At 39.6% G+C, this 12,863-nt stretch overlaps 1 protein-coding gene across 3 annotated transcripts in view; it reads right to left on the reverse strand.

The window, feature by feature from the left end:
- Positions 1-12,863, reverse strand: part of gtdc1 (glycosyltransferase-like domain containing 1) — a 123,067-nt gene that overhangs the window by 92,915 nt on the left and 17,289 nt on the right. For all 3 annotated transcript variants that reach the window (XM_030081221.1, XM_030081222.1, XM_030081223.1), the window contains exons 3-4: positions 10,626-10,793; positions 9,710-9,883 (exon numbers count right to left, since the gene is read on the reverse strand). In XM_030081221.1, the coding sequence (XP_029937081.1) occupies positions 9,710-9,883; positions 10,626-10,793 (342 nt within the window). The remainder of the gene's footprint in view (positions 1-9,709; positions 9,884-10,625; positions 10,794-12,863) is intronic.

Here is a 12,863-nt window from a genome sequence, read left to right on the forward strand (position 1 = left end):
TTGAACTTGAACTTGTAGCTTGCTTTTGTGCCTTATATTCATTTATTGTTTATTATTTGTTCATTATTAACCTAAAATATAATGGCCATTGCATCAGAAATGCATTTATTTGTCAAAACATCAACATTTTCATGAACTTTTTACCAAATATCTTAAGCTGCACATTCATACAGTTCAGGTTTTCACTTCCAAATGGCTATTTCCACAGTAAAGTACCCATTCTGAATTTCAAGAAATATGCATGAAATTGACTACTTTACAAATTGAAACCACTTTGGTGTGATTATCTTCAAAATTGAAAAAATCATAAAATGTCAAACAGAATGGGCACTTTACTGTCAATCAATAAATCAATCAATCTTTATTTTTATAGCATCAAATCACAACAAAGTTATCTCATGACGCTTTACAAGTAGAGCAGGTAAAGACCACGCTCTACAAATTAGAGAAAACTTTTTTTTGGATTTGGAGAAGCTGCTGATGCATATCTTACTAACCATTAATGCTTTGAACAGTCCATGTATGTATCTCAAAGCTCTGAAAAAATCTGGGGCATATACAAAGTTGTTTTCTGAAGGCCCAAACATGGTCGACCCGTGTAATTTTTTTTTTCCATTTTTGAGGGGCTGGCATGCCTACCAGTTATGATGTATGACAGATGTTTTTGTATATTCTGAGAGAGTAGGTGGAGGTGTATTATCGTACCAAATTTCAGTTTCCTATGTGGTGTAGTTCTATAGACACCTGAAAATGGAGGAAAAATAAGGACACGCCAAAATCGCACCAAAAATGACACATAACCCCCTCACTAAATTGGCCGTATCTCAAAAAGTATCCATCCGAGCAAACTAAAATTTTACAATGTGCCTATTGGATAAATAAGGAACAACTGGTGAATTTTTCGGAATTTTTTGAGACCCAAGTGCATGGAATGTCCTGAAAATTTGGTCAAATGACATGGAATGACCCACATGAAGGTGTATGAAATCCTCCCCAGCAGCATAATGCATGAAAAGGAACTTCAGAAGGCCAGAGCTTTGCCCAGGGGACACCTTAAGTGAATGAATGAATGAATGATACTTTATTAATTACACTATCACGGCAGCTTCATCACTTCAACACATAAAATTGCACACTCACACAACACTAATTGGTCACTTTAAGTCTAATGATAATAAATTGAAAAACAGGGTTGATGAGTGGGTGAATAAATAAATAAACAAATAAATACATCATACGGGAAGCAGAGATTAAAATCTAGGGTGAAGTGCTCTGACTTGCATGCTGGTGCAATCAGTCTTTGACTGAAGATGCTGCTGTTAATTACCCCCAGGGCATGGAGAGGGTGTGCCCTGGGGGTACTCCCGACTAGTTTGCTCGGGTAAAAATAAAAAGTTTTGCTTCTTAAAACAAAGTATTTCTAAATTCTAAATAGTGATAAATTTCCATCACAAAACCAACTGCGGGAAAAAAGTCAGACTTCACAATGACTCGGCACTATTTTATGACAACACCACTTTGAGCCTATGAAAATGGGGTGACAATGTATAAAACTGGCTGTTATGGTAAATGCCATGTTTTTGTTCAACCCTTTAAATTAAAGCTGAAAATCTGCACTTCAATCACGTCTTGATTACTCTGTTTCAATCCACTGTGGTGGTATACAAAGGCAAAATTGTTAATATTGTTTCACTGTCCAAATACTTATGGACCTAACTGTATATACAAATATAAGTAAACTACCAACCCCTGCTTTACATTTGCATCTCCTTAGATTCTCCATCCAAGTTTAGGGTTTTTGGCTGCCCCATATATACAAGGTGACTTCTAAAAGGCACTTCAGAAATCAATGAGTGACATCACAAAACCTAAATGCATTTCTGTTACAAAGTCTCGGGATTAAACTCTTGATTTATTCTTTAGTTTACCAACTTCATCTTTCAGAAAAGGTTATTCTGTGGCATCTGAACTTCTCAAAGGAATTTTTTCAAACAGGATATCCTGCCATCTGCTCTAGTGAGCCTCATTCCAGGAGTCAGTCACACTAAGACCTGAGTTGAGTGACTGCTTTGCAAGGAGCCACATCAATGACTTTTAAAAGTAGCTAAGAAAAAGAACCTTTTCCTAATCAACTTAAAAGTAGTCTAAGTTATCTGCAGTGAATCAAGAGACTTAATGAAATCCGGCCATCAAAGAGGAGGTCTGACAAAAAAAAAAAAAAAAAAAAGTGTAATGCTTTCAAGTTTGGAGCTGAAAGCTGCATTTATAAACTTTCAGTTCAGGAACACAGTACTTGTACTGCAACACACGGGACTCCATTTGTCTCAGACTGAACAATGAAGAGCCTTCTTGTCATGAAAACCCCAGCAGAGTCAGATCCATCATAATCAAAGCTCTTTCAAGTAAATATTTTTGTGGGAGAGTGGGGCAACAAGATTGTAGTCATGATTGATCTAATCAACCTCTACTTTTCTGCACCTGTCTGGGCTCACCTCCTGAGGCAAGGAAAAACACTGTCTAACAATTGAACAAAGGCAACAGAGAAACTTGGGTGGATGTGAAGAAGGCAATGGGGTACCAAGCTTGCCAGACACTGGCACTTGCTGATCACATGGTGGTCTGCATTAGTTTAATTACCCCCTACCCTCTTGCTGATATTTTTTCTCTACCCTCTATACCATACCAGTGGATTGACAAAATGCAAAGAAAGTCAATTTCCTGCTGCTCCTGCATGATAAATGTGAAGGTTTTGTCTCCCACTGCAGGTTTCTGCTGGCTCAGGTCAATCTCTATTAAATTACAAAAGTCCACGCTTCAAAAGCCAATTGATAGATGGATGCCACAAACCACGCTAGTCTCACCCCCGGTTCATCAAATACAGCTCCTTGGGCAGGACCACTAGGCATCAGATACTAGATGCTGAATGTAGCCTTGGGCATCTGTTTCTAACACTCCAGATTACAACCTAAAAGCCTGACCAGGGACAAAGACTGCAAATTAGCTGAAGCTAGACGTCTTTTATACATCACATTTTCCCTTTTTTGTGGCGATGTTGTATGTATCGCCCCTGTATTTATTTATTTTAAAATAAAATAAATAAATACAGGCCCAATCCCAATGTCCACACTCACAGACTTGCAGACTATTGCCCTTTTTCCACTGCATGGTATTAACTTGACATTCTCACTTTTGGTTTTGCATTGGGCAAAAGTTGGGGATAAAACTTAGATGACTTCAGATAGTACTGGTACCTTTTTTTAGTACTACCTCTGCAACCTAGCTCTGCAAGCTACACCAATACTAAAGAGGTAACATGAAAACACTGCAGACCACAGATTGATCAGAAGGAAACTGAACAGCTCTGTTTGCAACCAGGAAATACCTCTTGAAATCAGTTAATATATCCATTTAAAACAAATTTTCATCAAATCTCTTTGTCACACTAATGTTTTTCATGTGAAGCAGCCATTTTGAATTGGTCTTGCAGGTTTTTTGAAAATACAACAGTCGTGGTAGAGAAGGGAGGAAAAAATAGGCAATGGTGGAATAGAGTCGATTTGAGCCAGTATTAAGCAGTGGAAAAGGGGCATCTGAGGTACGTTCTTGACAAGTCAACACTGTCTCACTGTGAAACCAGTGCACCAAGTGCACGAAGGCTTTCTCGTGGACTTTATGAACACTTTCCCTAAGTCTGCAATTCTGCAGACTTTGCTTAAGGGAATTCCCCACGATCCACTGTGTTGTGACGTTTAACTGGGACAACCCGGGATGGGAAATCCAATCTAGCGTGGGGTTAAATGGATTAAGAAATTGGTGATATTTCATCCAAAAAACTGTTTTTGAGAAAATAGGTAGTACAGAAATCAAGTAATTTTGATGCCAGTTATATTCCTATCAAGTTGTCTAATTTCAAGTGTTACATTTCTGGTTATTAATGTATAAACATGACTTGACAGCATTTGGAAAAATTGTGATATAAAACAAAACACCATAATGGTATCATATTGGTAACACAATTATAAAATAAATATTGAATTAACTACACAGATTATCTTCAGAAAATATAGCAAGAATTTTAGTATTTAGAAAAAAATTTGATTGCTCTGCATTTGAATCAATACCTTGGCATGTTTTAAGTGAATTGTAGGAGAAAGCCAAGGCTTTCTCCTACAATTATACTTTCAGGTTAATTGAGACTTTGTGAAGGAGTTGATATACTAGATCAACACTTATCACAATGTTATGTTAGAGTGAATAAGTTTCATGATAAAAAAAAAAATTAGAAAACAAGAGTAGCAACAGCTGCAGTCGTCATCAAGGTAAAATAATGTCAGTGTGCTGTCCCACATTCCTCATGTTTATTCCTCTTCAAGCCCTTAAACTCTCACACACTCAGGCATTTATGCTAATTACGCAGGTGACATCACTTGAAGTCTGTGACGGTTCGGTGCTCAGGGCTTGGGGTGGACATTGGGATTGGACCACAAGACTGTGTGGACTATCAGTTGTAATGAATTCAGAAAGCTCCTCTTAAAAACCTTTTTTAGTTTTGCTCATTTTGGTTGACATTATTCTGCCATGAACCCACACTGATTTGAACAGTTGCATCAGGAATGCATTACAGAAAGCAGGCAACATATACATACCTATGCAGAAAAATCATCTGGTATTTCTCCCTGCCATTTGTTTCTCTGAGCGTTTTATATTTTCAAAGAGCTGGACTAACTGTGTTTGGAAAAGGACCGCAGGCATGTTGAGGGATTGTCGGCCATGCATATAATCGCTTACTTACACTTCGTGAGTTTGCTTTGGATCAGGCAAATTACCATCTGAAAATGAGCTGAAAAACACCCTGGGCAACAGGCCTGCATCATTCATGGCAGCTCACTTTCAGTATTTCTTACCCAGGCAAATTCACATAAAAACACGTAGTCCAAACGAACATAATCACCCACAACTATAGACACATACAGTCCTAAGTGTTGTTATTTTCAACTTACTAATAAGGAGGGGAAAACACCTAATTTGTACATCATACTAAACACACAGAATTTCTTCTGCATTGTTAAGACTACTCAAAGTCATGGTCATGGTGCTAGAGTGAAGGGAGGGGTAAACAATCCGGTGCATATCAGAGTGACTCGCTTCATGTAACATATTCACTCCTTGTACTGGGGAAGGCCATAAAATAAAGCCTCTGCGACAAAATTCCTGCAGGCAGGGTCACACAAACACTCATACACAAGTTTCATCAACAGTCAACTCCTAAAGGGGGACTACGACTAAATAATTAGCTGTGATATGCCACAAGAGTATGCTCAGAACAATATGTGTACTTGTGTGAGCTGCTGAGACTCCTTCCATGTTTTCCTCTGTATTTGGTCACCCCTGAGAATGGCACAGCACGAAAGAAAACGTCCTCCATTGCTGAAAAATTGCTTCATCAAGATTGAATTTTCGTTGAATTTTCATTGAATAAATGCCATACATTCAAAAATGTGTTGACAAATGTGAAAACAGCTGGTTTGCAATCTGTATATCCCTGTACATATTCCCCTATGATTTTAATAATCATATGCAAGGGAAAAAGTAAATGACAAAATGTTGACTAACTGCTGATCATTATGATACTAACATTAAATTAGCTTGTCAGATGCCATTGTTCATTTAGCCATCCACCTCTGGCCATCCCATGCCAAGTTTACCATTACTCAACTAATATCAGTGGTTAATAAAAACAGGCTGGGTAGTACTGTCAAACAGTGCTGCAAGATCATTGGCATCAAGTTGAATGATCTCAGCCAGGTCTACCAGGTTAGGTGTACCTGCAGGGCAAAGGCCATTCTGGCAGACCCTCATCACCCTTTCCACACTGAGTTCAGACTCCTGCCATCAGGGAGAAGGTCTGCCTTTTCTAGGAAGGCTAAGTCAAATAGATACTTCAGATCATTTGTACCATCAGCTGTAAAATACTTGAATCAGCTGTAGGCATGACACGGTTGTTTTTTTCATGATGCTATCCACTGTGTTAAATGTATTTCTATGCATTATTTTATCTATTTCTTTTTATTCTTTTTACTCTATTGTTTTTATCATCTGTGGATTGTGCCAACAGCTGTTGTAAATAGGGATGGTCCGATCTGATCCACTGGATCGGTATCGGGTCCGATCCAGGCCAAAATGACTGGATCGGGTATCAGATTTTTTTATTAGAACGCGTCCGATCCGATCTATAAGCCCAAGCTATCTCATATATCCTCAACTTCACTTTGCGCGACATGCCGTAACACAGACGAGCTGTCGCCATGGTTGCCATGTGCCTGTGTTTTCGTCACATGACCAGAAGCCTGCAGAGCTGTACGTTAACGGGGGACAAAAGTGCAATGTTTGCAATATGAGTGTCTCAAGGGGTGGTAGCAAAACCGGACGTTTTAACACAACGGACTTAATAAAGCATCTGAAGAAGCATCATGGAAAGGAGTACAGAGACTTTTTACAGGCGAGTGAAAAGAAAAACAAACCGTTTTTCTTTTGGTGCAGCAAATCTTGGGTCCGTTTCCCAAAGTTAACCGAGTCTGTTAACCCTGAAATGAGGGAAACTCTGATTTTTCCGTTTCACAAAGGGAGGTAACTCAAAGCAGAGACAGAGGGGTAACTCTAGCCTGTTTCACAGAGGGAGGTAACTTAAGCTCTCGGTCAGTTACCGCAGTAACAGACTCCATGAAACTAACCTGGTCGGGACCAGGTTTTTCTCAAGAAACCTCGAGTTTCTCTCTGTGTCCGCCCTCTTTCAGCCACACACTGTAATTTAACTTCCTCATTCATTCAGTCAGCAGGCAAGTTTTGGAGTGGCGTATTAGTTCTAATTAGTATTAGAAGTCCATTAGTAGTTAGATGGCGTCTCTTTTTTTCACGAACATGACATGTCCTTTCGACAAAGATCCCGTGGATGAAGGTGCAGTGTTACTGCGCAGAGAATTAAATATTCGTCGGGAGATGGTTATAAAACTGCGCATAGATGTTTTAGCATTTCCAGACAGTTATCTTTTTGAGCGTTACCGTTCCACGTCACCTAAATGAAATAAATTAATAGGCCAGCAGTAACCCAAGCAGTTTTCCCCTGTAATATTATTGATTGCAACGGACTACATTTAAACTTACGCACTGACCCGAGCAGCAATGTTCTCCCATGCAGTCTCCCTCTCCCTTTCCCAGTGTTGCCAACTCCTCAGTAAGGAAAGTAGCTATTGGCTGTCCTAAAAGTCGCTAGAAGTCGCCAAATGACGTCATCACCTAATTTGCATAATTGGCAATTTGCACGTGATTGTAATGGACGCTGTAAGAGAGGAATAACGTCATGGGAGAGACAAAAAGTGAGTAAAAAAACATCCTAAATATGTTTTAGAACTACAAATTTACGGGAAGGGCGGGACCAACGGTGGCTTTGCGCATGCGCAATTCATCTGCTGCCTGGCCGCGGAGTGGTGCGTCTCATATGTCTATGGTGCGTCTCCTCTCTGCTCCTCTCCTGACTGGAGCCGCCTGCGACCACCTGTGAGGACTTTGGGGCGGGGGAGGGGCTCGCGGCAGCACCCGCTGCTCGCTGAGAACAGGAACTGCAGAGGAACGATATGTGCTTTCATGTCAGTTTCCAAAATACCAGAAGTCTCCAGTAACACCAGGAAAAGTCGCTAGATTTGTCGCTAGTTAGGGTTAGGGTTAGCGAGGGTTAGGGTTAACTTTAGCGAGAAAGTCGCCAAGTTGGCAACACTGCCCTTTCCGCTGCAGCGGTGTTGCAATTAAAAAAAAAAAAAACATGTTCTAACTCGCTGTATGAATGCATTAAGATTTCCAATTCAACTGGGGTGAAAAACGCAGCCCGACGCTTCCCCGTTGCCATGGTGACTCATCTTATAGCTATGGTGCACGCACTTAACTCCAGGTGAAACTACTCCGAGTTGATAAAACTAACTCAAATGCAAAATTTGCACCACGTTGTACTTTATTTTATTTATAACATTTGAATGGTGCAACTGGGTCTGTTGTGTTTGCAAATGCTGTTAAAAGCAATGTGAGCTTTAAGTTTAAGCCACAGCAGTTACACATGACTTCAGTTGTTTTCACATATTTTCCTTCTTTCTTTAGGGGACCAGAATAGTTGTTGTACAGTGAATGTGGTGTTTTTAGATGTCAATATCAAGCAAATTACATCCATGTATTATTAACAACTTTTAGAGTGACAAAAAGAATCGGATCGGTATCGGCCGATCCTCAAGGCTGCAGTATCGGTATCGGTATCAGATGTGAAAAAATGGTATCGAGCCAAAAAGATAATTGTCTGGAAATGCTAAAACATCTATGCGTGGTCTTAAAACCATCTCCCGACGAATATTTAATTCTCTGCGCAGTAACACTGCACCTTCATCCACGGGATCGTTGTCGAAAGGACATGCCATGTTCGTGAAAAAAAGACGCCATCTAACAACTAATGGACTTCTAATAAAGGCCTACTGGCTGTTTTTTTTTTTTTTTTTTTTTTTTTTTTTTTAAATCATTAAAAAAAAAATGAATGAATGAATGAGGAAGTTAAATACCGTGTGTGGCTGAAAGAGGGCGGACACAGAGAGAAACTCGAGGTTTCATGAGAAAAACCTGGTCCCGACCAGGTTTGTTTCATGGAGTCTGTTACTGCGGTAACTGACCGAGAGCTTAAGTTGCCTCCCTCTGTGAAACAGGTTAGAATTACCCCTCTTTCTCTGGTTTGGGTTACTTCCCTTTGTGAAATGGAAAAATCAGAGTTTCCCTCATTTCAGGGTTAACAGACTCAGAGTTTTCACTAAACCTGCTTTGTGAAACGGACCCAAGATTTGCTGCACCAAAAGAAAAACGGTTTGTTTCTCTTTGCACTCGCCTGTAAAAAGTCTCCGTACTCCTTTCCATGATGCTTCTTCAGATGCTTTATTAAGTTCGTTGTGTTAAAACATCCGGTTTTGCTACCACCCCTTGAGACACTCATATTGCAAACGTTGCGCTTTTGTCCTCCGTTAATGGAGGACATGACTACAGCTTCTGCTCACGTGACAAAACGTCCCTATTTTTAACTTAACAGTTTTAGTTTGTGATAAAGACTATAGACCACTGATACAACAGAGCGTACTTTGTGCTTCTGAATTTCCACCCGCCCGCTCACTCTGGCGCTCTCAGAGACAATTTAGGAATGCACCCACAATAGCCTAGTTTTTTTATGTATCTGTTCATCTTTGTTTTTTAATAAAAATGAATAAATTCACACACTTTTACGATGTTTTTGGGACTCAAACTCTTGGACAGCTAATTCAGAAAAAATACTTTCAAAATTTAAGACTTTATAAAGTCGTGATAAGACTTTTTAATACTTTTTAAGGGTCTTAATTTTCCTAAAATTGATTTATCACCTTTTAATACTTTTCAAGACCCCGTGGATACCCTGGTGTTATTGTATAGGCAAGAGGAAGACAGGGATGGACCCCAAGGTCTATTGGTTATTAAATCTGTGTCCTTTCTAATCTATAATATAATAATAATAATCTTTACAGATTATTATTAACCATATTTCCCAAACTATCAACTTTCAGGGCCGGAATAAGCAAGCAACCTGATGCTTTCCTTAATCAGTGGCCTGGTTATCCCTTGAAAGCAAATGACTGAAGCCAGGGATGATGACACTGACCTTGTGACATCAGGGAACTGGAGGGGAAAATGGAGAACTTGGCACTTAGGACGGATGACCTTGTCCAGGTCTTTGGGGTGGTAGTCAGGCATCCTTCTCATGAAGCAGGAAATGGATGATAGGAAGGACTCCATGTTAAAAAAGGAGTTGAACACCACTACATCTGCCACCAAGCTGGGAGGACAGGGGAAAAGATGAGGGACAGGGTGTACTACGAGTGCTACTCATGCACCACCCCCTTATTTGGCAGAGTCTGGTGTCTTTCAATGAGTTACTCTGTGCTATACTGTTCATCAGTAGCTTTAAATGGGATCCATTCTCTTTCATTATGAAGTCAGGCTGCATAATTATTCAAATTAGAAAAGCAATCTGGCTTCAATCCAATCAAATGTCTCTTAATGATCCATTCGGTTTGGGTAGCATATTATTTAATGCTGCCATATTTGACTGGCTTAATGACATTAAAGTTGATGAAGTGGGTTGTGCAGAGCTGAGTTACTGACATGTTGCTCTATGCAGATCAACAACGATCAGTTTTCTTTTAGAGTGCCTGTCTTTACTGTTTGCCTCCTGATTAATGACAATGCTATCACTTGACAGGAGTGACTTCAATTACCTAGAGAGCATCATGTAGGGCCATGGTAATTAACCAATCATGTGCACCCTGACATGCTCATTAAGACAAACTACTACAGTTTAGTTGTGTTTTTTCCCTCTGCGTACATACAAATAGGGTAATTATGCATATACTACATAATTTCATACTGTTCCTCATATTGTTACTTGGGACAGCTTTACTTGTACATTTCTTTTAAACTTAATGCTTACTTAATACTAGTTTAACCCATGCTTACATCCATAGATCTAATCTAATCTAACATTAAATATCCCCCATTTACTTATGACCCCACTTTACCATGAGAGGACCTGATTGTAGCCATACTGGAAATCTCTCTCCTGGACCTTACGGACAGGATAGACCAACTGGTTTTCGTGGAAGTAGAGGACCTTCTTCAGGCTGGCCAGGTCAGGGCGAAGGGCCACCAATTCACACAGGTTAAGAACAGAGCTGGTAAACAGGACCCTGAAAAGGGAACAGTTAGAAATATGGCTTTAAAGCTATTGTAAACTGTGTAATTCTTCTTCAAAATGGTTTTATTGTCATCACTCGGTGTAGAACATATCATGAAACTGTGAGAACTTGAGCCCTCTCTATTAGGAATTCTATCAGAGGGTCAGGGCTAGCAAAAATTTTCTTTGACACAACCACTATAAGCTTCCAAAATGGCGATGGTTTTTGGCGAATGAACTGCAATGTTAGCTATGACTAAAATTCCAACATTGTTGCAAAAGTAGTAAGACCCAAAGTTATTTCATTTCCAATGAATGGAATATTTTCTTCTTTGCTGAACAGATGAGATACAGCAATATTGTTACACTACAAGGGGAATGCACACCCAGTCCTCTTCGAATATATTACTGTAGAAAATGCAGCTCCTAAAACTTAATTACAGTTATTAACTTTTAGGAACACTCCAATCTTGGTGGATGATGAAAATAGTAGTCAACAAAAATACCGTATTTCACCAATTAATCGTCGGGCCGCAAATAGCTGCCTGGTTCTTTTAAATGCCTGGGGTCTGCACCCATTTTGTGTATTAAACGCCCACCCGAATAACCGCCTGGGCGATTACTTGCATCATATTGAGGTAACCCAAAATAAGGCTATTCACCTTATTTTTGCAGAAGTAAACAGTTAGCCGCACAATAACTGTGCGGCACTTCCGTTTTCTGTAAAAATAAGAGAGCTAGCTAACGTTAGAAAAAAGGGTGTACCGTAATCTTAAATCGACAGAGTAACTCTTATTTTGACTGAAAACCGAAGTGTCAGAGGGAACGACTCGCAGCGCGAGCGGTTTGCGCTATGTACAGTACAGGCCAAAAGTTTGGACACACCTTCTCATTCAATGCGTGTTCTTTATTTTCATGACTATTTACATTGTAGATTCTCACTGAAGGAATCAAAACTATGACTGAACACATGTGGAGTTATGTACTTAACAAAAAAAGGTGAAATAACTGAAAACATGTTTTATATTCTAGTTTCTTCAAAATAGCCACCCTTTGCTCTGATTACTGCTTTGCACACTCGTGGCATTCTCTCGATGAGCTTCCAGATCTAATTTGCTAAAGCAACACTATGTAACAAATTTGACTTAAAATAACAGTTTCAACAGCATTTGAATGCCACACTGACATATTAGAATGGTGCCTCTGCTATAGCCACTCTGTGCCTAGAAAGCCTGCTCCTGCACTATGGAAGTCTGGTGGAGCAGGTCGTGAATGGTTGTAACGATTTATGGCACTACATCACCAGCACTAACTTTGTCCAGCATACTCATTAGCTGTTCTCAGAACAGAAATCATGGAAGAGCCCAAGAAACTCAAAGAAAAGTTGACAGAGGAAGCAAGGAACATAAAAAGAGAGAGTGACTGCGCAAGAGAAAAGACTAGAGTAAATGTTTGGAATGACTTTTAGTTGTTGGCAACAGCTTCATGAAGTCAAAGGCTGCAAGACCGAAACCTGCTGTTGGACTGATAGCTGATATGAGTTGGCTTGCTATGTCTTGTGTTGTTGCAGTAGCTTTATGTTTGGCTGTTTCGGCAAAGTAGTCAACTTGCTAGTTTTTGATCATAAAGAAAAACTAGCGAGTTGACAACTTTGTCAACACAGCCAAACATCAAGAAGCATTCTATGCTATACATTGACACTATTCTGAGCTGCTCAATGTGTTGACAAAGTTGTCGACTCTCTAGCTTTAGTGCATAAACCAAGTCAGCCCATTTTGACAGAGGAATTTAGTTGACTAGATGTCCTTTGTCTGTTAGCATCCCCCACCAGGTGTTAGCAGCATATTGTTTCTGGTTTAGGTCATCCAACCTAAGCTTGCTAACGTTAGTGTTCTGAGTTGTGTGTGTGTGTGTGATGCTTAGAGATGTATATCGTTAGGATTGTCACGGTATCGATACCGATACCGCTTATCGGTGCCGGTACTTATCGATACCCTTATCGATACTCTTATATTTAATTTGGTGTAAAAAATAAAGACGTGAAAAGAATTTTTAAAAACCATGTTTTTTAATGATATTAAAT

The sequence above is a fragment of the Myripristis murdjan genome, chromosome 21, assembly GCF_902150065.1.
Source record: "Myripristis murdjan chromosome 21, fMyrMur1.1, whole genome shotgun sequence".
NCBI lineage: Eukaryota > Metazoa > Chordata > Actinopteri > Holocentriformes > Holocentridae > Myripristis > Myripristis murdjan.